Source organism: Grampus griseus (genome assembly GCF_964374135.1).
Source record: "Grampus griseus genome assembly, chromosome: 3".
NCBI lineage: Eukaryota > Metazoa > Chordata > Mammalia > Artiodactyla > Delphinidae > Grampus > Grampus griseus.
In genome coordinates this window covers 75,797,049-75,824,685 of record NC_139019.1, presented here as the reverse complement: position 1 = coordinate 75,824,685, position 27,637 = coordinate 75,797,049, and the positions used below count along the sequence as shown (strand labels likewise).

The 27,637-nt window shown below is 35.0% G+C and overlaps 1 protein-coding gene across 16 annotated transcripts in view; it reads left to right on the top strand.

Moving 5' to 3' along the window:
• Positions 1-27,637, top strand: part of MCTP1 (multiple C2 and transmembrane domain containing 1) — a gene marked incomplete at both ends in the record, with an annotated part of 537,186 nt that overhangs the window by 366,332 nt on the left and 143,217 nt on the right. For 13 of the 16 annotated variants that reach the window (XM_082650521.1, XM_082650520.1, XM_082650519.1 and 10 more), the window contains 5 exons: positions 6,074-6,176; positions 7,930-8,032; positions 8,364-8,465; positions 8,846-8,920; positions 11,147-11,266. The exons of 1 other annotated variant lie outside the window; for it this stretch is intronic. In XM_082650521.1, coding sequence (XP_082506647.1) covers positions 6,074-6,176; positions 7,930-8,032; positions 8,364-8,465; positions 8,846-8,920; positions 11,147-11,266 — 503 coding nt within the window. Of the gene's footprint in view, positions 1-6,073; positions 6,177-7,929; positions 8,033-8,363; positions 8,466-8,845; positions 8,921-11,146; positions 11,273-12,200; positions 12,231-27,637 lie in introns of those variants that run through there. 2 more of the 16 variants (XM_082650516.1, XM_082650517.1) reach the window with 2 other exon arrangements.

The following is a 27,637-nucleotide window of genomic DNA, read 5'->3' as shown; positions in this document are numbered from 1 at the left end:
ATATTTGTAAGTATCTATTTTATAATTGTTATATAACATAGATTTAGGTTTTGTGTTACAGAGACCCTATTAAAGGGCTAAACAAGTAGATGTAAGCTAAATAGTCCTTATCACAAATTCTTAAAGTCCTTCACTTCTAAAATTGCCGGTGATAGAGATGTGTAATTAGCATAGATCACCAGCATCATCTCCACTGGGAAAAAGTCTTCATTTTCTTTTCCTCTTCCTGTTCTAGACTTAGAGAATGATATGCTTCCTTTCATTGCTCCCATTGCACTCTTTACTTACCTTTATTACAGCGCTTACAACCCTGCATTATAATTGTGTATTTACATGTCTATCCTGCCCACTAAATTGTGTGTGCCTTGAGAGCTGGACTAAATCTTATCATAATTATAACTCTGGGGTGAGACAAGCAGACACGGAATAAGTAATGAATGCTTCAAAATGTATTCCTATTTCTCTCTAGAAATTATCGACATGGAAAGTGGCCATGTTCTCAAGGAAAGCTAAGATTCTCTTCTAGCTGTCATGGCAGGTAACACAATCAACCCCCCTGCCCCCGTCCTCACCCAGCACTGCTTCAATTTCTATCTTGCATCCAAACCAAAATCTCCAGTTTCTTGCACTGGAAAGGAGAGGGATAGGCACTTTTTAGCCAAAATGGCAAAAGTTAAGGAAGAATGCTTTAGTCTTCTGACAAGAATGAGTAAGAGGGAAACGAGATTATAGAATCTTTGTTCCCATGCATTTCTACTCTTTATTTTAGATAGACAAAAATGATCAGAAACAAAATACACTTCGGCTTTGGATGCTGCTTTCATTCCTTGCACTTCTAGCCTGACAGGACCGAATAAAATGATAACAGGGGCCGGCTTTGCATCACTCTCTAGAACTTTGCAGAGTACAGTGCACTTTATAGACATCAACACTGCATCCTGTAGTCAACTCCACTCCTCCAGTACTCTCAGCAAGCAACGCAGCATATCACAGGGTCTAACTGGAATGATAAAAGGAGGAAAAGAAGGAATAATTAAGGAGATACTTAATGGTTAGGTCCATCATTGGTATTTCTGTGATTGTTTTTGTTTGTTTAGGTGGCACATAATCAAGACTGCAAAATTTAGGAACTGAAAAGCCAGTCATTTAAAGCATCATTTAGCAAACCAGATAAACACATTAACTATGTGTAGCCGGTTCTTTAAAATAAAAGTCTAGTGTGTGCTTTCTAGTAGTAAGTTTATAGTATTTGATATTGTCTGTTTACTGTTATTTTGGCTGAAATTGCTGTTAATTTTTAATTGCCCTTTAATGCCTTGAATGGCAGGAGGATTCTTTTCAAATTAGTCAAAAAGAACATAGTGTGCAAAGAACTAATGTTGGCATCCACACTGATAACTGTAAAAACATAACTTTTTAGAAGGAAAAGATGAAAATGGGAGTTAAAAATAAAATTGCCTTTCTCTCCTTACCTAAATTTTCCTCTGCTGGATTCTAGAAATATCTAGTCAGAGCATTTTGTTGAATGCTTCTTGACCTTGCAAAAAAAGACTGACTTGGCTAAGCTCAGTAAATTGTTTTCCATTCCCAAATAATAATATGAGGCACAATAGATTGTTCAATAATGACATCTGCAAATTCTGTTGGTTCTACCTTCAAAATATATCCAGAATCGAACCACTCCACGTCACCTGGGTTATTGTAATATCCTCCCAACTCTTCTCCCTGTCTCCTCCATTGTCCTCTCTCTACCTTATTCTCCAAATAGCAGCCGTCAGATCCTGTCACACCTCAACCCAAATCCCTCCAAAAACTTGCCCTAGCACTTCAAGTGAAAGCTAAATCCTACAGAGGCCTGCCACCCTCCCTGTACCTCTCTAACTATGCCATCTAATACTCACCCCCCACCCCCAATCCATTCCTCCAGACACACTAACTTTCTGGATATTCCTAGAAACACCAGGCACAGTCACTTCTCTGAGCAACAGTCACTCCCTGGCCTCTTGCATTTCTTTGCCCATATGTCACTTTCTCACTGAGACCTTCTCTGGCAGCCCTTTTAAAAATTACTCATATATACCAGCAGTCCTTATCTCCTCACTGACATTCCCAACTTAATTTTTCTCCATAGTACTTATCACCTTCTAAAATACTATAAAATGTTCTTATTCATTGTCTTTCTTCTTCCTCAATGCAAACTCCATAAGTTCAGGGTTTTTTAAAATTGTTTTATGTCTGTCTCCCCAGCATATAGAATGTGCCTGGTACGTGGTAAACAGTAAATATTTGTTGAATGAATGTATCTATAGACAAGGCATTACCCAGCTCTTTCCTTGGGTGTGGCCCACTAAATACTGAGGTAGGCACAGTTATTGGGAAAGGTCTTGCCTAGTGGCTTACATTTAAATATTATTTAATTAAAGGGAGCATGGACAACAGGGGTAGAGCAAGGGCTCTGAAGATCAGATAGACCTGGGTTTGAATAATAGCTTCACTACAACCTGTGTGACCTGGTGAGTTATATAATCTGCCAGCTTCAGTTTCCTCTCTGTAAAATAGAAATAGTAAAAGCATCTTTCTCATAAAGTAGTCATAAAATTTTTTGAAAACATAATGTTGGGCTTATAATAAAATCTCAGAAAATATTTACAATTATGACAATAATAAGTATTGTAATTGCGCTTATTATTGCTACTATTATTGCCCTTATTATTGCTATTATTTATTGAGGTCCTTGCTAGTGTGCCAGACATTCTGCTACTTGTATTCTAACTATTATATCTGCAAGGGACCATTACAGTCACTGCTGAATGTGTGAGGAAACAGGTCCAGGGTCCTAGAGTGAGTATTCAACCCCAGATTGCTCAGCCTCCAAAGTTTAGGCCCTTTTTCCCAGACCACTGGGCTTTTGCTTTGAACTTTAATGCCTTGCCCAGAACTCTGGAAGTACATGGAATATTTGAGGAATCAAAAGGTGTGATACAGCTCAAGTAAAGGACTTTAAGGACCTTGAGATTGGAGATGAAAGACTATATTCTATACCATATGATGTGGATTTTAACCTATGGGCTCTGAGAAGACATCAAAGATGTGTTAAACTTGAGAAGAAGATGTGTTAAACTTGAGAAGAAGTTTTCAAAAAAATGAAAATGACAGCATTTACATGGATTGGGTCATGTCACTGACCACAGTCAGCCTTTTATATGACTGTAAGCAGGTTAAGAATAATAGATTTCAGATTGGAGAAAATCGGCTTGAATTAAAGCCATGTTAAATAGCAGTTTGATCTACCTCAGGCAAAAGGCTCTTTTTTTTTAACGTAAGCACCATTACATTCTGCATAATGTCTAACATGGTCTCTTAAAAATTATATTGGTTACCCATTCCAAGTTATAATATAGGTTCTGATAGGAGAATATCTTTGCCAGTGATGGTATGCCGCTGGAATTTAGAATAGCAAAATGACTGAGAAGTGGCTCTAGAAGGCTCTACACTGTTTTTGGTGTGGAAATGCCTCTAGTTCTTTAACATCTTTCTTCTAGTAGAGGAGAGTAACTGAGAGATTAAGTAATGTGATGATAGATGGCTGATACTGGTTTTCCCTAGGAATGGTCTTCAGAAATAATCAATTAAATAGTAAGAAAATATGGATTGCCACTACCTCATGGGCATAGAGTTTGATAAATGTATCAGTTTCTTAACAAGATATGAAAAATGTTAAACATTAAGCACAGATTTTGTTTCTTTCTGATCCTTTAGCCAACCACTGACTCTAGATCTTCTACTGTCAGTAAATTAAAAATACAGCAATAAAGGTGATGATTTGGGAGACTTTCCATGGGGTTGGTTGAAAGAACTGTATTCAGTCTTACACAACTGAATATACTTCCTGTGGGGAAAAAAGTCAAGTAAAGATTTTCATCCTCTGTTTGTAGAAGTTTAAGGTAAATTTTTTCACCATAGATTTCGGTCTCTGGAGCGTGTTCTTGTGTTTTGTTATTGAAGCAGTGGTACCGTTTTGACTGAATCTGTTACACATTGTTGGTCATTTGAGGGAAAGTAAAACCAAGTCAGTTGAAATAGAATAGTAATTGAAGTAAAGCAAGTGAAAATGAGGGAACAAAAATACTGAAAAGTGCTATCTTTTTGTAGTTACTTTTTACTGATTAACGTGAATGTACGTGTATATAAGAAAAGTTAAAATGAGGTCCAAGCAAGAGTATGAGAGTTACACTTGTCTTTTAAGTAAATGTTTCCAAAGCTTATCATTTCATCTAAAGTGAAAGTAAAATACTCTTTTGACATGAATTCTATCATAAATGTGGCTTTAATCTTCCCTATGTTTGTTATATGTAGATATATTTTATCTCTCCAAACCTTTTATAAACTATTTGAGGTTGGAATTTATGTGCTCTGTTCTTTTGTTTATACCATAGTACCCAGCACAAAGCTAGATGTGGAGAGAAGATGCTTAATATGAGCCTTCAGAATAACTAAGCTTTTGAAAACTAATCTATTTTTCATGCTTGTACCTGAATTCTTTGGGAGAAAATAAAGTTGTTGATGTGGCAAATAAAACCTATTACGCCGTGTTTTAATGAACAAAAATTTTTTTGAATACCATCTTTCATGGCATGTGTGAGTTGTAAATGAGAGTGGTAACAGGTAGGGCAAGAGGACTGAAGAAGGTGGGGAAAAACACAGATCCTAAACCAGAGGTAAAATTTTCACCCGACCTTAAAGAGTTTCAGTTCTCTATTCTTTATTGAAAATTATTCCCAAGACCAAAAACTGAAAAGACTGCCATAATGTTAAATTACGCAATTATCCTGGGCTATAGGAGGCCACTGAACTAACACACACATATTAAATCTCTTTTTTAATGTAAAATTAATAAATTAAATTAAAGGTGAATCACAGTTTGTACAGCTCATTTTCAAAATTACAATATGGAAAGTAAATACACTGCTGTGTGGGAATACATAGCTTATCTGTCACTGATAGCTAATGAATTCTTTCCTATTAAAATTTAATTGAAAATCTTCAGTGATATTTAAGCTTTCACAGAAGTGTAAACTACTGTGACTACAATTCACAATGCATTTAAAACAATTATTCTTTATCATTAAAGTTAATAATATGCACATTAACCTCTTATGTAGTCTAAATCAATATTGTAGTTTAAAAGATATGACCTCTGGACAGCTTTCTCTAAATATTGATTTCATTGTCATTTGTATAAGGTATCAAACAAATTACATGCTGCACTAATATCATTAATGCTGCCCCCATAGAGCCAATGACTTTATGGGTTCTTACAATACAGGACATGACATTACAAAAATATTGAGGACATCACAAGATATAATTACCGAATGGATGAGGTTTGACTATGGCTGAGTAGAGTGGCTCTGAATATATGATAACTTCCAAATCCTTCACTCTCCGTGGACAGAAAAAATACTGCTCTTTAACATGCAGATTGGTTACTGAGGTTAAGTTTCAAATGGCAGAATTTTTTTCTGCCTCAGAGGATCTAATTTACCTTTTTGTGATGCCATAGATATTTCAGAAGAGAATCTAAAGTCAGATAAAAAGGTTGTAATTCTGCAATATAACAGTTTTCCCAAAATAAACTTGTTTAGGAATTTCTATTACAAGTTCCTAGTGAGTCAGATGAGCTGGAAAATACATGCATTAAAGTAAAGGGGCTGAACCTTTCAAAGGTCATTGAATTAAATAAAATCTGATTTAGGGATGGACATGTATCACGTTTCCCCTCATAACCAGCAGTTATAGTAGTATTTTTGTAAAAAAAATTGCAAATTAAAATAGCAGCCATGTAATTTGCTCTCTTTTACTTTTTTCAAGTTCTAAATTGCTCTGAATCACAATTGTTAGCATCACCCAGTTACATCTAACTCTATTTTGATGTTACTTTTTAATTTTTAAAGTTTTACTTTACTTTTTGTTTTCTATAAAACTTTTTAGAAAAGAGATGTGGTCACGGTCACGACACTGTGAACTGTGGGTGCAATTTGTACTAAAAATGTTCCCTCCGTATCTCTTGTAGGTAAAAGTGACCCGTTTTGTGTGGTTGAACTGAACAATGATAGGCTGCTAACACACACCGTCTACAAAAATCTCAATCCTGAGTGGAACAAAGTCTTCACATTGTAAGTAGTCATTCTTTGATCTCATTTCGAAACTGCTGCTAAATGATATTTATTTTTGTGCGTTTATTCTTAACTGATTAACAACTCAATGAATCTGGCCTGCCTTTGCCAGCAACAATGAATTGCATAATTGCATTACCTTCCTGATAGTGAAACCTGGGGAAAGGGTATGCCATTTTTCTTTGTTTTCACAGATATTTTTTTGAAACTATGCATTTTATATATGATTTGATGAAGGATTTTGCTCCCATTAACTGAATTGCCGTACTGCTTCTTCCTTTTATACTTTCTATTGAAATTCTCCCCAATTGCACTGACACCAAGGAGGACAAAGCTCTATTTGTTCCATTGCTCAAATCAGCAAACAATCCAGTCTCGGATTCGGCAGATGTTTTAGTTTTGGTTTGTTGCGTTTTAGCACAATAAGAATATTAAGTACTGTCCTATGTACCAGAAAACACTTTGAGTTAATTTTCTTTTTGTTTTAAAAAGTTTGTAAATCTTTTCGATCATGCACTGTAAAAGCTGCCGATGCTACACTATAGTATCTCCTAAGTCCGTGGTTTTTTTTTTTTTTTTTTAAGCTGGGCTTTAGAAATGAACTCTGAACAAAGGAAAACTCTCCAAACAGAAGTACTTCTTAAGTTTTCTAACATAGTTTTATTTTATTTTCGTATATGAGAAACTGTTTTATTTTCGTATATGAGAAACTGCTAAATTCCTCATTAATTTCTTATAATGTCCTTGCTTAAGAGCCAGTAACTAATCAGATTTAATTATCTGACCAATTTATCTTTAAGGAATTTCACATTTTTATAAGAGATGAAAGCCTGGTCAGGAGACTTGCACTCCTAAGAAGGTTGTGGAGAGTGTTTTTCTCTGGAATGCATAATTGAATGAATAGGTTTGATAATTATCAAAGCCATTAATTGATTGTGCTCTGATAAAGCCTTTTCTCACATGTGGTTGCAGTCTTTCAGTAATGAATATATTCATTTTTTGTTTTCTCTTAATTCATGTTTTCTTGGTAAACAGTTTGATCAAAGAATAAATGCTGTCAACAATTGGGGCTTATTTTTCTAGAAACAAAATATGAAGAGCTTGCATACTTGTTTATTAACATATGTTGTCTTTGGAACATAATGGAACACTACTTAATTTCTAAATCCTAGGGTGGTACAATAGCTATCAATGTTACATTTTCTTCATTCTATACTCTGTGTTGGTTAATTTTTACTATAAACCAAACAGAAATAAGTCAGAGTTTTGGTGAGAGCTATAAAGATAAAGGAGATATTCTATTATGATAAAAAAGAAAAATTATATAAACTATACTGTGACACTTGCTGAAATCAAACCTGGTAGTGCTTCATGTGGGAGTAACAAGAAGATGGGAATTATTGTAATAATAAGAATAGGACAAGTCTAAAAAAAAAATAAGTGCCACTTATTGATTTTTTTTACAATAACTTATTCTTTGCCCATCCAGATGGAAATTATATTTTATTGAAAAATTATAACTTAAAGTTACAGTTGTATTCAAAGTTCCAGATAATAGAACCATCATGTCTACTAAGGTGCATTGTGGGAAATTCTGTCAGATACCAAGCTACCTTATGTATGTGTATGCAAATGGTATACATAAAACATATATATACCAAATCAGCTGGAGCTATCTAAATTTTCGAAAGCATTTGTGTTCTCGTTCCCCACTGATGAAGTCTTTTTTTCTTTACATATATTTATTATACAGCAACATTAAAGATATCCATTCAGTTCTTGAAGTGACAGTTTATGATGAAGATCGGGATCGAAGTGCTGACTTTCTGGGCAAAGTTGCTATACCATTGCTGTCCGTAAGTTTCATTCACCTGACACACTGCTCTGTGTTGCTTTTGCTCAAGGAAAAAAAAAAAAACCCTCAGCTCTATATCTGTCATTTCTCAACCAAGGTCTGTAATAAGAACACTAAAAATTTTAACATACTCAATGCACGGCCATGTTGAATCCCATGATAGTTAATTTTTCCTGACAGACTTGATCCTGGTAATGAACAGGTACTTGTCAGAATTGCCACAGTTGTTTTGGGTTCTCTGTCAGTTTCAGCAGCTGGGGGTCAAAGGTCACTGAGGGAGTGTATTCAGTGGAGACCGCGAGACAGACGGCTGTCATGTCCTTTTCCCGCAGATTCAAAATGGTGAACAGAAAGCCTACGTCTTGAAAAACAAGCAGCTGACAGGGCCAACAAAGGGGGTCATCTATCTTGAAATAGATGTGATTTTTAATGCTGTAAGTCTTAACTTTGGCTTTTTTGTACTGCTAAAGAGTTCAGTTTCATGAAAGCTTTTGTTCCTGATTTGTAGAGAATTTCTGTCATTCCTCATTTTCTCTAAACCTTGATGTATCCTGGAGAATACGCTTCTGCCACTGCCTGGCACACCCACACTTTCTGTTATAGCTGGCGGCTGCCGCTGTGGCTGTGCTCTGGTCGCTGCCTGCCGGCGTCAGAAATGGAAGCGCATGCATGTGCAACTGTATACATTTATATTTTATGAGCACAGCAGCCAGGACTTTGAAACTTTCGAAATTATTGCAAATTGAACTGCGTGAAAAACTTGTAAACATTTGTACTATATTACTCCATAACAGACACATATGTTGATGTATAGGTGAAAGCCAGCTTACGAACATTAATACCCAAAGAACAGAAGTACATTGAAGAGGAAAACAGACTCTCTAAACAGGTAAAAAGCAAGGAAAGATTAATCCCTCTGGGAAGACTTGATTATATCTGTAAAACATCTATGTAAATTCAAATAAACTTTGGAGGTAAGGAGGGGGGAAGACTATGGAATTTTTGATCATCTACTGATGTGAAATGGCTCTTTCTTTTCTTCTTTCTTTTTCTCTTTTCCCTTCCTTTCCTTAAAAGATCAAACAAGGACAATACCAAACTAGTAAGTTGGATGGGGGTGGTCAGAAAGGAAAGGGGATACTGTAGGCTCTGCATAGAATGGATATGTGTTCATGCGTTAGCAGAAGAATGATCATTTTGAACATAAAATACAATTTGATTGCCATGGAATGTGTAAATGAGAACACCAAAAGCTGAGGTTCAAATATATGTCCAGACCACCCACAGGTATGATGCAGGTGTCTGTAAAGTGAGCCCAGTATAAAGTTCTTCCCTCTAATCCACGAGAGAGGGGGCTCTATCTTTTAAGGGAAGCCTTCCTCTTAATTAGATTTTAACTATGATCTTTTAGAAGTGAACTATTATTGGCATTTTTAGCTAAGAAAATAGAAAATCAGGAACCCTGATTTTTATATCATGAAGAAATTTTAAATTATGCTTGATATCTCATAATTAGACTTGTAGTTTTAAATTCAATTTGATAACAAGTTAAGAAAAGAGTATTAAGCTACTCCTTTTAAAAATTGTTTACTTCCAAATAACACAGCTAAAATCAAATGTATTTGAGGTTATAAAGTTTACAGAACTCATTTGTGCGTGTTAAAATCTTTAATAATTTCCTGTGCTATTAGAAGACCAAAAATATTTTGGTTTTAATCCAATCACTTCACCATAAACAGTGCAATCTTTAGTTGTTTAAAGACAATGCATGAGTTACAAATGTAATACCTATCTGAACAGAAATACAGATTACATATTTCCACAGTTATAGTTAAAAGTTATAAAAGTAGCACTTAAAGTAAGGTGATCAGGGGCCAAGAAGGAAACAAATAGAGACACTTTTTACTTTCCCTGAAAGAAATTTTAACTTGTTTAGACTGGTATGCATGTATGTGCATCTATATGTACACATATATACGTTATTTTTTCTATATGACCCCGGTTAACTTTACATAGCTCCTTTAAAATACCAGATGGGCCTTGAAGTGTACTTGGAAGTAGCAAAATATTAACCTGCAGACATATTACTCTAATTATTAACATAGCTGTATGTAATTTTTTGAACCTATATCTAGAGCACGGGCTGTTTTTCTTACAGCTGCAGTCATGCCTTAATTTAAAATTTTTAATTTAAATTATTTCAATTCTCATATACTTTTTTTTCTTGTTCAATATCTGTAGCTTTTCTATCTCTTTTTTTTTATTGAGGTGTAGTTGATGTACAGTATTATATGTTACAAGTGTACAGTATAGTGATTCCCAATTTTTAAAGGTTTGTTCCATTTGTCGTTCTTATAAAATATTGACTATATTCCTTGTGTAGTACGATATATCTTTGTAGCTTATTTTGTATATAATAGTTTGTCATATACCTTTTTAAGTAACAGTTTTTGTAAAGTACTTGTCATACATTTTTCCCTAAATCCAAAATTATGAAAAAGTAATGAGAAAATGTGGGTGAAATTTATTGTGGGAAGGAGGGAGATAGAGAGACGAAGAGGGAAAAGAGAGAGAGAGAATGAGACTATGATAGTAAGAAAGGGAGAATCCTACTGAAATGGTGAAAAAAATGTTACTTTTCTATAATAAAGCAGTACTTGACAGGTTTTTCCCTAAGGCCCTAAATAAAACCATCCCCAGTTATCCATTTCACTTTGAAATATCTTGAAATTAAAGCATTTAAAGCATTTTAAAAGCACAGGACTTCAGAATTCTTAAATATATTTAAGGTTCCCAGTATTCTAAGTGGCAAAAAAATGTTTTTGAACTGTTGGAGATTGTTTTTTTTCTTTTGAATAGAGGTAGCCCAATTTGCATGATAGTATTATTTATGCAAATATATTTAACTAAGAAATTGCACTTATAACTTAGTTCTTTTCACCTTCTTAGAGATACTTCTTTTCTTCTAACTTGTGAGCAAAATTGCTTGGTATATTCTTACAACTTTATTAACTTTCTGAATCCATTTTAAATCACACTAAACTTGAAGAATTTTGTAGCATATCTGATGGGTTTTAGTCTTGCAAATTCTAATAATACTTTCATTTTCCTGTAGCTGCTACTAAGAAACTTTATCAGAATGAAGCGTTGTGTCATGGTGCTCGTAAATGCTGCATACTACATTAATAGTTGCTTTGACTGGGATTCACCCGCAAGGAGCCTCGCTGCTTTTGTGGTATGATCATACTGTATTACTTACATTATTATTCATTAAATTCAGTAATCATAGCTGCATGTTTCTGTGGCAATAGTTACAGTTATGTTGATGTGGCCATTTTAAACTTCTATTTTGAGACTTGACTGGGCAGATTTGCCGTGGGCAGGAACCTGATGGATTGTTCAGGGTCTGAGTCCAAGAATACATCCCCGCCTCAGATTTCCGGAATATAAGACATCTCAGCCAATGTATAATTTTCTCTGTGACAGTTAAAATGTAAAACTTTACATATTGCATAATTCCAAATCCCAATAGCAGAGCCAAGAAAAGTCCTTAGCATTAAAAAATAATAATAATCTTGACCATCTTCATTTTAATTTTATTTGTCCTGTAGATATTCTTTCAAAATATGAAAATCTTGGGCAGTAGAATGCTAGTTGGTAATACTTTAATATGTGAATCAGTTGGAAGTGGATGTGACCTATTTAAGGCACATTTTATTATTTCTGAGATTTCCAGCTTTTAAAAACGCATGAGTGAGAGTTTGATAGATCCAAATAGTCCTCTGACAATGTTCATCTTGTAGCCTTTTACTTTGGTTATTTAAAAACTGCTGATGAGACCAACTTGCAAAGCTAGAAAATCTGAAAGAATACTTTCCTCTGAGCTTCAGCTGGGATTTTCTGCTCTCACATTATTTTTGCTTATTCAGGGTTTCGGTTTGAAGTTTAAGTGGAGTCGTTCTTTTGAAATCTTTTATTTTATTGTCATATTTGTTAGAATATGAGTACCTTATGCTTCCTTATAGTTACCGGTTTCTCAGAATATGACTTTATTATAAGGGGCTTACAAGAAGAGTTTTAATTATAGTAACAAATCAACATTTTAGTATTACCATTCAAATGAGTGTATGCACATCTGTTTAGTACTTTGAGCTCTGTCCTCCTCTCAGGCCTTGTATGGGACTTTCATTAATGTCTGAGCACATGGAACAAAGAGTGTATATGTCCCTTTGTGTTGTAAGTTACCAGAAAGTTAAGCAGCCTGCTTCCCATAGACATGTCGTTGTCTCCTTAAAGAAAGTGACTGTCATCATCATTAAGTTTTAGAAAAGAAAATCTGCCTCTTTCAATATTCTTGTATTTAGCTCTTTCACATAATAAATACATTGGAGTACTGTTAAACAAACTTTATTATTATTTTTCAGCATCATAGAGGCACTTTGATGTTAATGAGGAAAAAATGATATTGAGTTTCTGTGTGTATTTTATGCCATTATTTCCAGGTTCCAGGGGCCTTTTAGGAGACACAATAATATTCTACTGAAAATGTCATGCTGCCATCTTTGATTCACTCCTCCCAAAGTCATTCCTCACAGCTATATGTGAAATTTGAAAACAGAGAAACCTATATAATTATATCATTTGTTCAGGAACCTTCATTTTGAGCAATTTAGCATTACAATGTGTGTAAGTCTTCATAAACTTCATCTGGCTTCTAGAGGTCACTCATGTAAAATGAATTCAAGATGGCAGACTTTTTTTCACAATTTCTTTCTGATTGAAAAATAAACCAGGCAGTGAAACTCTGAGAAACTTAGCTACATGTACATGATGGTACTTGAGTAATTTCACTGGAAGGGAGTCAAAATTCACTGGGGAAGAAATGTACTATTCTCTCTCTTAGCTGGTGGTCAGTTTCTAACAGACTGGGTCCTACAAAACACAAGCTGAATGAAAGATGCTTTCAAAATAAGGGGGGTGGGGGAGGCCACAATAAAGGTAGGAAAAGGGACTCCTGACACTGATGGTGAAAAAAGAGACCAAAAACTACAATGTGAATGCACATTAACAGTACTTTTGAGAAGAAACAAAAATATTAATGGTTTTATTGAAAAAAATAAAAGAAGCACTGAATTACATTCCATTGAATGTTATTAAAACAATGAAAACAAAAGCCAGCTTCATTTATCTGGACCTGAACTAGGAGTTCCAGGAGAATGGGGACCCTGCCTTTTTCACCTGGGACTCTAGCATCACCTGCAGTGTATATAGCGTTAGTAGGCTCCCAATATAAATGACTATCTAAATCGATAGACCAACCAATGATCCAGTCAGTCAGTCTGAAATTTTTTTCTTATGTGGAGAAACTTTCTTCAATGATACCATATAAATAAGGGTTTGCTCTAATAAAGCTAGCTATTAAATGATGATAGACATAGCTTAATGCTTTGTAGCCATTTTTCCTGTACCTTCCATTTGAATTTTAAACTATTTCATAATCCTCTCTCAGTCATCTATTTTAGTCTCAGATTAAATTCTGATATAAAAAGATCCTTATATAGTAATAATAACAACTAACATTTATTACATATCTATGTGCCAAAGAACAGTTTTTCAGGCACTAAAGCAGGAAAGTGCTTTTCATGCATTAATAAATTTAATATTCCAAACAACCTTATTATGAGGTAGATACTATTATTTTCCTGATATACAGAGGGAGAAGCTGAGGCCCAGACAAGTTAAGTACCTTGCCCCAAGCCACATGGATATTATTTCCTTTTCAAAAGAGCTTTTAAAATATGTACCTTGTAATCTTAATATCATAACGATTTGGGAAAAAAAGAACTGTTGTAGGATTTTTATTCATCTTATAGATATTCAATGATGTATTTAAAAATGAAATGTTTCAAAGATCTTATTGCATAACCAGAGCCTTTTTTAGGCCAGTTTTTTGAAAAGAACTGCTTTCCATTAGGAGAAGCTATGAGCAGCACCCCATTGTTACAAACATATTGTTCCCATCATTCCCTGTTGATGGATCACGGGTCTATTATTATAATATTGGTTCCACTTGGCCCACTTTTTCATAAATGCAGCTGCCTCACATGGAGCACATGCATTTGTACCATTATGCCACTTGGTTTTAGGCCCAGATCAGTAAACTTTATGTTTAAGTGCCTTTTTTCTATTCCATTTTATTTTTCTTTTCTAATTTACTATCCAAAAATAAATATAGAATAATGAAATTAAAATGGAAAAATAATAATTTTGTCCCTATGTCAGTTAAAATGGGGAGTATGTGAAATGCAGGGGGAGAGCTGCCCTGGCTTCTTTATGTGCTACCTGTGTGCTCTGTGGAAGGTTCAAAGCTGGCTTACAGTATTAGAAGAGGAAATCGGCCTGGAAGGTGATGGATGAAATATAAGCAAACACATTCCCGGGAATGAATGTCCTTATTGTCGTGTGCTATGAATTAGGTTTCTAAATTTTACTATGAATATTGTATGCTTAAGAGCAAACACAGACGTATGTGATGTGGAATGCACAACCGCTTGTCTTTGGGATTCATCTATTGTAGACGTGGAAGTGTCTCATAAATTGGGCCTAATTTTCATCAGGCTCTTGACTAGACATTTGTGTTCTTGTGGATGTCAGTGGGTGCAACATGGGAAAAAAAAAGTGTACATTCTCTCTTTCTTTTCAGTACTGTCATTTCTCACTGTAATGAGCACAAAAATAATTGGACAACCGGGCTATCAGTAAAAAGGACACACTTCAGTGTGCGTCAAAGAATTATTTTACAGGACAAACTTTAATCCTTAAATGGGATTGTAGATAATTTGTGGTACCATCTGTCCATTTGGAATTGTTTTAGCCTTTTCTGTCGTTATACAGTAAGTGCCGCTGTGTTTAACATTAACATTTGATATTTTACACATTTAATTTCTGTTCTGCTGTGTGGTCCTTAGGGAATGGAACGCTAGTGCTACATGAGAGAGACAAAGTATTGATCAGTTAACATTTCAGCTACATTTATGTATGTCGCAAAATTAATGAAAATGCCAGACAAAAATGTCAGAGTGCACAAAAAGGTAGAATTTAAATTTGGTAGTTTAATGAAAAGTTTAAGATGTGCATTATCAAAAATGTCCTCTTGCCTTTAAAGTACAGTTCCTAGCAGAATAACTAAAGGGAGACACATATTTTACTTAGAGGAACAATGAACATGAATTACGAAGGGATGTCAACTCCTCAAAGTACCTTGTGTTCCAAAACAGCATGTTTGAATGCTTAACTGTTACTCATAAAATACATGTGTTTCTGTTCCTATCTGGAGAGCTACTGGCTTCAGCCCTCCGGGCTGACCAGCCGATGAGGCAGGCTTCCTACCGAGATTCTCCCCCTAGGTTTTCCTTGGTATCCAGGCATTCCTTTTGTGTCAAAACTGAGAATTCCCTCTACAGCAATTCATTGAGGCCACTCTGGTTCATTACTCGTTCCTTTCTAGGTCGTTTTCAAATGCCTGGTTTTCCTTTGCTCCTAGATAATTTGAGCTCCACCTTCATTCAATCCCCATTTTAGTAAAGGATCACACTCTGGACAACAGCGACTCTCAGAAAAGCTGGGCCATTATGCAGGCAAAGAGAAAAAACAGTGATGATGTATGCAAAGAATGACATGAGACAGCTCTGTGTAGCCAAATGATTTAAAAAAAAAAAAATGGAGGAAGCACAAGCAAAGGAGGAACTGAACTTGCAGAGGCGATGGGAATATAGTACAATGATCTGAAGACAATAGGCTCCCAAGGAAACCTTATCAAGTACTTCCTGTGTAGAAAGCCTGCTGCTATTAAACAACATATGGATTTTTCTAAAAGTTATTACAAACAATAAGGACATTTTAAGTGACCTTCATGTTCAAGGACTAAAAAGGGAGCATCGCTTAAGAAGAAATGTTAATGTGAAAACAGACATGTCTATATCACCTGTAGTTTAGATTCAAGTCTTACTAGCCTTCATATCACTGAACAAAAGAGGGTGATTGTACCGGACATATGGAAGGTAATTTTAAATTTCAACAGAAATTTCTATTTTAAAGAGTGTGAGACATTAGTAATACCACACCAACAAGATTATGATTCAGGTTTCTAGCAATTTTCAAATGATTTTTACAGAAGCTTTTGTTGTTGTTGCTACCATATTTTTTTAGTGCCAGCAGAAAAAATTGGAAATGTTCTAGATGTAATTTTTGTTACTTTCCCCACAACAGCAAAATAGAAGGACCCCTGAAAACCAAAGAAACAAGTACTAAAGCAGAATGATCTATAACTGATGGTCCTATCCTTGTATTCTTGAATTTTCCTGGAATTATGTAAATCTAAACTTCCAAGACCTTTTGCCCACCCTTCTTTATAGATGCTTTCCTCTGACATAAGGACTTACTAAATTTATAAACAATACTTCCAATTTAATTTACACAAATTTTAAAGGTACGTTAAACATTTCCTTCACAAATGTGAAAGTGAGAAAAAAAGAAAGTCTATACAGAGTTTCATTGATTTAGAATATTGTATACCTCCTAGTTGCCTAAAATTCCTTTTACAAAGTCAAAGAGTATTGACACTTAGAAGATTCTAGTACTATATTTTTCTTTTCAGTAAATAGATTGTGTGCCCAATTCATATGAACCTGCTGGCACTTTAAGTTGATGTATACGCTTTTTCCAAATTTATCTGAATTCCATGGAAGGAAAATTTTTTTCAAGCAGTGGCCTATGAAAAAATTGGTTTTTTGTAAGTGGTACCTTCCGAAAAGTGTTGCATATAAATTCTTGCAACTGTGTAAAAGCCCCCCCAAAGACCACAGTTTAGAAGTGAGTTGAGTTTTAGGATTGATCACAATTAGCTAAAATCAGATATTAATGAAACAAAGCGTTTTGACTAGATTTCTCCAATCCTTGAGGAGTGATGCTCTAGTTCAGTTTGTAGGTCTATTTAAATGTATAATCTTTTTGTTTTATTTTTGTGGCTGTTACATATACCAATGCAGCACTTCCTCAAATCAGCGCTTAGCTTTCTTTAAATGGTGCCAATACCCTTTTTTGTTTATTTTAATAATGTCAGCAAAAGGGGCTCCTGCTCTTTGGAGGGAGATAATAACATAAGGCACAGAGTCTACCACTCTCTGAAAAGCTTACTCCTCTTAAATTTTATTTTATATTTTCAACAAGAAGAATTTAATTCTTATAACACATCACACACATTATCTATTATTTCTACTCTCCCTCCTTTGTTCTCTAAAGCAGGAAGTAGTAAGATGCTATAATCTGGAGATGTTTTCTTCTGTGGGTGATTTGAGGAAAATCGAGTTATTTCACTTTTTCTCAAGTACAGTACTGTTGTGCTATATTATAATCAAACATAAACTGCAGATATCGTCAGCATAACAATGATACCATATTGAATCTAGGAATTAGCCTTCTCATGAACCTTAATGATATGTGCAGTGAAAGTTGGGGTGACACCAGTGCCTCATTGTGGTCTCCTTCTGGCTGTATGGCTGCTGTACCATTTCCCCAGGCAGCCTCCTTGTATTATGTATCAGGTAGTTACAGCCTCAAAACCTTTATGAGACCCTTAAAAAATATGTTGCATCCAGATTTTACAACTCAGTTGACTAAGGATCAAAAATTATAAAATAATGAAATCAGAGGTGTCTCACTATCTGTCCTCAGATTCCTAAACCAGTGTTCTTGTCCTCTGAAAAATTTTCCACCCCCTAGCTTCAATTTAAATTGTTAGGCACATGCGTTCTAAGCAAAACAGCAAGCCATATTCCATTGCAAAATATTATTCTGTAAAATGTTTTTCAAAGGAGAAAATTTAAATGAATGAGATAATTGTATAATTTATTTTAGTAAACTTCTGTAAAGTAAGAGTAATAACTCTTCTGAAAGATTGTAAATTACAACAGCAATGCAGTCATTAATATACTTTAGACAGTGACTTCACTCTCCACATGTTTTCATGCCCCTTTGTATTGGGTAAATATTAAGAAATAAGGAGTAGAATGCTTTCTATTGTCTGATTTTTCTATTTTGACCAATTATGAAGATATACCTTAGAATTGTGGTGTATTAGAGTTAATGTACCAAGTGAGAAACTAACCTGAAATGCTGTTAAGGAAGATTTTCATTGCCTTTTTTCTTGCCATCATTTTACCACGTTTTAACATTACAGTCAGAATCGACTATAGATGCAGTAGTCACTCCTGCCATAGTAGGTGTGTGAGTTATGACACTGTGTTGCGTCCTCTATTTTGCTGTGATGACAGAGATCCAATACTCAGCAAGTGGTAACATTAGAGATCAGTAACAGAGGGAAGATGAAAGAGTGACCATTTCTCGTGTTTGCACCAGTCATCAGCCACTGGCTCAAAGGGAAATAATGAAGAGAAAATCAGAGAAAAGCTAAGAAGCAAGGAAAGATAGAAATCACATCAAAGTGTAAACAGATATTTAGATAAAAATGAAAGGCAACCCTGATTTTAAGGGTGGGAAAAAAGATTTTAGAGACAAAGCTTGGCTTTTATTTTGTTTTAAATCAGTGTTTCTCTGTTTTTCTCATATTCACCTCTCTAAGGGGAAGCTTTTCATTTACTTTAATGAGACAAATGAAATACTAAGAAATAAGATTTTTCTCAGGGAATGTTGAGCTTTGAAGGGCCACAAATCATTGTGATACCTAAGATTCTTTTTACTCTCCCCCAAGGACCAATTTTTACCCCCTTGGGTGCCATCTCAACCCTGTTGAGAATTCATGCTCTAGATCAAGTTTAATGTGAACTTAACTATGTTTACTTTCATGCTCTTGGTGGTAAAGTCTAGTTTAGATTTTTGGTAGTTTGCATACAATGCAAATTATTCCCATAGGTAATCAGTCTGGAGAAAGAATTAGTGATCTCTATACAAAATTACTGACTACATTGGAGTCCAGTGAAAGGACAGATTTTGTTTGGCTTCACAGAGATTGAAGAATTGAATCTTCCCCTTATGAAAACCTATATGAGAGTTTTCTTCTCTACACCTATTCCAAGGGTACATTGTTGTGCTTCACTGAAATGGAGAAGTGGGGTGAATATTAATTCTGGCCTAAGTAATATAACCTCTATCATTATGAAGGTTAGATGGGTTTTGTCCATACATTGTACTATAGTTATGACTAATAGATAGTCTTTATATTCCTAAATGAATATCGTTATGTTAGAGATATAAAAGAATGCTTTATTAGGCTTGATTACCTATTAGATTTTCATTGGAAGGGAAGGAAAAAGGGTTGTGGAATAGGAAAGTCATTTAAAACAGGGAAGATACACGTTCTACTGGCTATTCTTTGTGGCTGGTTACTCAGTTCCCCAAAGGAATCAAAAAACTTTCACTGTTGTAATTTATCAATAATAAGTAAATATATGATGTTTTATATTCTAGTTAGCTGTATACAAATAATTCAGCTGCATTTTCCATAGTTAGCATCTTTACAGTTTCTGCCAAGAAGACTGCAGGCAATACTTACATGTTTGAAACAAGAATATATCATCCAATTTTGTCACAAAATGTTGGTGAATTAAATACTATTTTCCTGAGAGAAATCTTTTGGATTTCATTTAAAATGAGAGATTGCCAAGGCTACAAGTAGTCCATTAATTATCCACAAATTATTATGCTGAGGTTGCATATAAGAGGTGTTATATTTTGAAGTGATATTAGTAAAGTAATGGCTGCTACTCAGAGAAAATTAATTCATAAATATAGAAGTTCAGATAGCTGAGGTCACTTTTTCTAGTTAGGCAGCAATATTGAAAACTTATCTGGTTTTGTTTAAATTATTTTAAATCGAGTTTGGTTTTTCCATCGCAAGAGACTATTGCATGCCTCAACCAGCAGGCTGGTATTTTTAAGAGAGACCTTTAACCAAGGTTCTACTAGTTTGGGTGTGCACTGTTTCCTTTATTTTTTAAATTCTCAGAATATGAGCCTCCTACCACAGTTTTATTTCTAAGTCCTAAATCTTGGTTGATATGTAGTTAAAACTACATATTTTTTCATATAGACTCACAACCTCCAAACAAGATGTAAAAGTCTGTTTTGTAAGACAGCTGCTTAAACCTTGGAATGCATTTCCCCACAGTGTCAATATCATAAATACTGCAATAGAACCATTCACAAAGCCTATCGATCCCTTCATAGAGTACTAGCTGTAGAATGGAAATATCACATGTAGGAAGTAAATTCAATGCAATCATGGCTTGGTGCTCAGGATGCCAGGAACACACCTACCCCAATCCTATCTCAGGATAAAGCACCTTCCTCATGGCAAAGGCAAGGGGTCTACAAAGGTGGAGATTGTGTAGGCTTTTAAGGGTGCAGATGAATTCATAGAATGTTACAGTTGGAAGGGAGCTTAGAGATCATCTTACAGTAGAGGAAATTAAAGTGCTCTAAGGGAGAGGAACTTACCGAGGCACTGACTCTTCTTCTCCCCCAATCGTTGGTAATGGACGCTTCAAAGACAGCAGCATTGAGAAGAGAAGAAGAGGGGGAGAGAGGGAGAGAATCTCTGTCCCGAAGTTTATAAGTCAAGTTGTCCTTAATTAAGGAAAACCAAGTGACATTGTCCTGTAGAGTTCTAAGCATGTAAAATTAGACTCCCAGTTCTTGGTATTCCCTATTAAGGAATGTGTTGATCGAAAGGGCTGGAACTGCCTATTCAAAATAGTAAATCTGTGCTCACTTTGCTTAGTATTATTCCTGTGGTTCAAGTAATAAGTGCATATCTTATCTTCTGATGAACTTCTCTATTAGTTGCGATCACATCACATTACAGCTCCCCCAAACACTGCAGAGATGTGTATATAGTAATAAAGGACACAAAAAGTTCACTGTGTATTTAAGTGAGGTACATTTTAGACAAGCAAAGAAATGTCATTTGGCCTCTAAGTAGTATAAATTACTTATTCCCAAAAGTAAATGTAGACTCATTAAGAATATATTTCCCAGGTTTCAAACATACTTTCATGAGTTGCTTAAACAGTTTAAACCATCTATATTGATCCATATTGATTTAATGGTAGCTGAGATGAACCTGTCCATGGCCTAAATTTCCATTAGACTGAATAAATGCCAGGAAAAAATGTATGTATTGTGAATTATCTAGGAAAACTGGTGATCCAGTTTCATTGTTTTGCTTTAATCCTAAATTTCCTTTAAAATTACATAGATCAAAACTTTTCTAGCATATAATTAAGCAAAAGAATGGAAGCGTATATTCCTTTACAAAGTGGTGGAAGTACTGAATTAATAATAATTTGGACATATGTTAAGATACTATTAGAATTTGTAGGGTGTTGCCCACTTTGTTACATAAATTATGTGAGGTATTGTTTGCTATAAATTTGGTGCACCAATTTATTGCTATTGGAGTTACTGGAGTGAAGAAAGCTAAATGAAATCATCTATATGAAATGCTTTGAAGTCCTTAAGTATGAGGGCCCTTGGATCATTTAGGCTTGAATAATACATAAGACCACAACAACACAGGTTTTTGTTTCTGAGAGCTGTTGTAACCTTTCAAAATTTGTATCAATCTTGAGAAAATGATTTAACTTAAAATTATTATTTGGAAATATCCTATACTGGACCTAAGAAAGGGAAATAAACCACAAGGAAAAATTTCTCATCAGTGTTTGCTAAAAATGCACGAGTCTTCCTCCAAAAATATGCGGGAGACGTAATAATACCTGGGTTCTATTTCCAATTGACTAGAATGTTTAACCTAAGTTTAAGGAACTAGGAAAAAAAATAGATTGCAAACTGAAAAATGCCATTTTTCAGTATTTTTAATCCATTATTACAACCAGTGACAGGAGATAAATTCAGGCTGTTCTGCTTGAGATGTATTTCAGTTCCATTAACAGATCTTCCCCGTTTTCATGCACACTCAATAAAGCTGTGTTGAATGACTGACTCAGATGACTTCAGCAGCAAAACTGGAAGTTAAAGCTGTAATATTGTAACAGAAACCCCCAACAGTAGTATCAGATGAAGCTGAGAATAAATGTAGTATATCAGGCATCATAAAAGGGTGAATGTGGGATACATTTATGCCCTCCTCTACCTACTGTGAGATTCATACATAAGATTCACACTCATTATTCTCGTCATCTTAATGAGATCAGTGTGGGAACATTTCTCTACTCTCCCTCTTGACTGTCAGAAATGGGACACTCCATTATTTCTCCTTCTTCTCTCTACTTTTAAGGGACAAGCTATATTTTCTTGGAAGGCCAGAAATGTTAACTGATTGCATCAGGCAGCCCCAGAGCATAACACCGAAAGGCTAAAGGACTCTAGGTAGAGACCACAGCGTTGGTCTCTCTCTCTCTCTCTCTCTCTCTCTCTCTCTCTCCCCCCCTCTCTCGCTCGCTTTCGCTCTCGCTCTCGTTCTCTTTGTCTTTCCTATGCGCACTTTCTTTTCTTTCAGACTTTTATTGTCTGCCCTACTTCCTAAGGGGTTTCCTTGGAAAAGAAGGGAAATTTCTCCATGTGGAGGAAAATAGGGTACCTGAGTATTATCTCTAATTGCTACCCTCCTTCTCTTTGGATCTATTGCTCTGATTAGTTTTGCGCAGTCTTCCTAAACCAGCTCTGAACATGATCGGTTCATGTGTTCAAGCCAGACATGTGTCCGGCCTTGAACTAAAAGAAATAGCATGGGCAAGGCACCCATTCTAATGCATCTTATCCTCAAATAAATTTTCAAATCTGTCAAGTAACAGTCACTGTTTATAATTAAAGTTGCTAGGAGAGATTTTTATCATGTTTTTAGATCATGAATTCCCTTCATCCTTAAGGACAAGACAACAGGAACTTACAAAAATATTATTCAAGCCAGCTAGGCTATTGATTATTAATTTATATTGTAACCACACTGGTTTTAGTACTGTTTTCCTTGAGAGGAGCTCAGATTCCCTTTAACATGATTGAAGAATTTTAAAGTAGACATTTTTAATATTTGCTGCCCTCTTATTTATAACTTGTTTAATGCACCACTGTTAGCACAGGAAATATGAGTTAATAAAAATGTCATAGTATTAGTGAATAAAACACTATGTAATTGTCCCCAGGTAATAATTAACAGCATAAGGCTATATTAACAATAGTCTTAGTGTACAGTCCCTAAATGTATTTGATTCTCATCTTTTAAAAAGTAATTTTGTACTGAAATTCAGTAATAAAATATTTGAGAGATTTAGTTAAGCTAGTTAATGTAAACTTCTTAAGTGAGCGAATCTTTTCAAGCGATTTGTATTATATTGCTATGTTAAACATCATTCTATTTTAAAATCAATCTGAAAGTTTGAAATGTTAGCTTAATGATCGCCAGAGCAACCTTATTGAGATTCATAAAAGGCTTATTTATCTCATCACAGTATTTGTTAAAACAGTTGAAAAATAAAATTAATAAGCCATGAGGTCATTATTACGTAATGTTTTTGCTCACATAGATAAACAGGTTCCTTGTTCTCTCTTTCTTTTTAAATAATGTCTCGCTGGCTTTGTTCTGTGGCTGCAGCAGGCTGTTAGTATGTATCTTTATACCATCAGAATGAATGAGATATATCTGTATAAATTATTGATTCACTTGAGCCTACCTCTGTAATTCAGAGCTGAAAACTCTGGCAGCTTATCTAATAGAATGATACAACTAGGAGAATGAAGTTACCTACCACAGCAACAGTTGCCAGCTGGGGGGTCAAATGCCCTTTTACCTTTATACCTGAACACCTGCAAATTGAGCTGTATCCCATTCAGAATTTTAAGAACAGGTCCATTGTCGCAGGAAGTAGGAGTTTGTTTCTTGGAGAAAATTATGCCAGTTCTAGTTCTGAATGAAAGACAAGGCTTTTATTACTCAAGGGATATTAGGGCTGACTGCTTTTTTGAGAAAACAAATTTGCTGTAACTTTATCTGTAATTTAGTCCTGAATGGGTGCAAATAGACTGCACATTGTATGGTGCAGAAAGAAGAAAATAGGGGTTTGTTAAAGCCATACAAGGGCTATGTAACCATTATATTTCCGAGGGAAGTCTTATCGGAATTGCAGGCTATAAGGGGGAATATTTTGGTTACAGCCTTAGCATCAAACACCTGTTTTGAATTTTAGTTTAGAATGACATTGGAAAAGAAAGTTTTTGTCTAAAATTATGGAGGATGAAATACCCATCTCCTGAAAGTTGCTGTACAGGCTGTCTTTGACTTCGAGACTGGCCCTCTCCAGAAACTTCAGAAATCATTATAATCACTCCTGAGGTTGAACGCTAGAGTCAGACCTAGGTGGACTGTGTTGACTTGTTTCACTTTTATAAGCAGATTAAATGTATAGCTTTATATACCCTTTCTGATTAAAAAATAAATACTATGCTCTATTCTTCACGTAAGAGTCTAATTTAAGCTTTGCCACGGCTGAGAGCAAGATGGATGTTTTGAGGAAGGGACAAGAGAAAACACACTCTGGCTGGTGAGCCTCCAGGTCACACAGTGTGGGACTAATGGAAGATACATGATTTGGAGAAACTCATCCCTCAAGTTGGTCACCCACACCTTAGTCAGCAAGCTCAGTAGTTGTCATAGAAACCCTTATTTTTACAGTGTTATAGTTGATCACTGACATGGAACCAGACTAGGTAATCAAACATCTTAGCCATATGCTTGTTCTGAGTTCCAACATAGTCAATTAGCGCATTTTCTATTAAAAACTTAGTTGTAATAGGTCTTCATTAGTTAGCAGTTGCCATAATTGGATAGTTACTCAATTATGTCCATTACCCCAACCTCATTTTCACTTCTTTTCTGAGTCCAAGTAGGAATATATCCAAGAGCATTCATGAGCCCCGCTTTAAGCAAAATTCATGACCCCTACCTCAAACAAGCCAGGGCTGTTAGGGGTTGAGCCAGAGTTTAATACTTAATTTTCTTACTATGTTTTAGCATATGTAACTAGGCCCTTGAGCTCTCCCTTTTTCTATTTATTTCAGAATTTCTAGTGTTTCTTCACTGAGTAAGGAGAGGAGAACTCTATGGTAAAGGCCCATGGTGCAATAATGTCTCTAGGATGTGATGACCTTTCTACCCTTAAACCCATCCCTTCTTTCACCATTTTCCATTCTCCCCATCAGATACCCATCTGGGCACATCATTATCCTGGGATTACTCCCATTGTCTGCATTATGGTCCCTGTTACGCTCTGCCTGTGTCTGCCATTATGTTGTCACTGAAACTCACCTGTGCCCTGTATCATCTGATGGTCAAATCTGTTGTCTAGGAGTGGGAATGGGCCACCTCCAGATAACATATGTGCATTTTATCACTGGCCTTGTGGGCAAAGTATTTCTGATTTTCTTAGCCATCCAAACCCTTACTTACAAGCAGGTGCAAATGGTTGTAACTGGAATATCAGACAGCAGGTAGAGCATTCAAGTGGCCCTTGGATAACACCATATGGGACATTTCTGGCCCCAGTAACGCACACAGATGCTCTTCTTGGTGAGAATTGTACCTCTTGACCTTTGTTATAAAATTACGAATGTGAAACAGTCTGGAAGAGAATTGGTCATGCAGGTTTTCTAAGCTTGGTAGCCTCATTGTGCTTTCCTCTGTGTAATACAAAATAAAAGAAGCAAAAGCAGGTACCTTCATAAGAAGTGTAACAAACCACAGTTAGCTTAAGGAACACAGAGTTTAAACTTCCCTGCATAATGAAGCATCCAGGCTGCAAATTTTCAACCAGTGGAATGGCACAGGAAAAGGAAGGATAGTCAAAGTCTACTAACCTTCCTGCTTCTGTCCATTTTCTGGAACACAGTAGGGTTCTTTCTAATGCATCCCTCCTCGCTGACCAGGTCTTTGCGATTTAGATTTGTAGGCTGGACTCAATGTAAGAATATAAATTGTTTCAAGGATGACAGATTACACATCTGGTTTCTTCTCCCCCCGAACCCCCACATTCACCTTTATAACAATTTTTTTTTCAAAAAGTAATGTGGTTTAAAAATCATTTTAAGTTGCCCAACATAAATGATACAATCAAATATTGGATTCACAAACAATAGCCTTTATTGGTTTGTGACAAGTGATCCATCTTTTTGCATTAGTGCAGCTTTCTGAACCAGATTATTTTTCATAATTGATAATTTGTGAGTCATATATTTGTTATCTGTTCTTTTATGGCTTTGAAAATAGTGAACGATGCCAAAGATCACTGTGCTTTTATAAAGAAAATTATTTTAGTGTAGTTTATTGGCTGGCATTTTCTGAAAGTATGTTACCGATAAGTTTTGCAGAGAATGTAACAAAGGTAAAAGTAACATTCCTTGCTAGAAGGAGACCTGATGGGCCTAGAATTCCTGTTGATAATGTGAATTTAGTTTTAGAATTTATTCATGTTTAGCATGAGAATAATGAAAATACACAAATAAGAAAAAAATGTCAAAATTCTGCAAGCTGAGAGAAAATAGTTTTGTTGCATATATGAGCAATTTTCCCAATACAAAATCCACATTAAAACAATGCACAAACACAGTAAAAAGTCTATCTTGGTTTGAGCATTACAACTATACCAGCAGAATAATGACACTCTTTCTTGTGATCAATAATTTTAGTTGATTGTGATAGATAGCCTTAGGAAAAGTATCCACCATAATACAATTTTTATTATTCAGCTTTATATTTTGTTCCTAAAGCCTTCATAAATGCAATGGAAAATTCTTACCCTTTATTATGGTTAATAATTATGTTATGGTAGAATTAGGGCTCTACATATGAATTTGTTTGCCCCAGGTAAATAATAATACGGCATTTGAAATCCATTTTGCCTAAGAGGGCAATATTAAAAACTTTTCTTACCCTTAATTAATAATTCTCTCACATAACCTGAACATATTCACTAATTCTATTCACAATTATACTGACTGACAAAGTATAAATCCGTTGGAAAAGTAGCAACCCAATTTACTGAGAACTAATATTGTTAGATGAATTAAATATTAATTTCACAGAAAAATTGTTATGAATCTTTTAGAAATTACATGGTTCGTCCTCAATCTTTACTAAAATTTCTCCTGAACAATTTAATTATAGAAAACTATTTCTAATAAAAAGATTATCTACTTAATTAAAAGAAAATTGATATCATTTCATCATTATATACAATTGTATAATTATATACAATTAAACACCATGTATAAAACATTTGCTCTTCAGGAGACCCTAATAGTAGGGGAAGAAAAACACCTGTAGGTTAATGTCTTCATCACTTCCACTTTTAAAGTCATGGATTCTATTACACACATTTATTACATCCCCTAATTGCTTAAAATTCATACTTTAGTTGGGGGGAAATGCTGACCAATGTACAGTTGGCTATAAATCAGAATAAACAAGCATATTTATTACTAGTACAATGTCTTTTCTTTGATGATTTTGTTATATTTGAACTCTTTAATTAATTGAATTTCACCTGTTTATTACCTCTAAATATTTCAAAGATATATT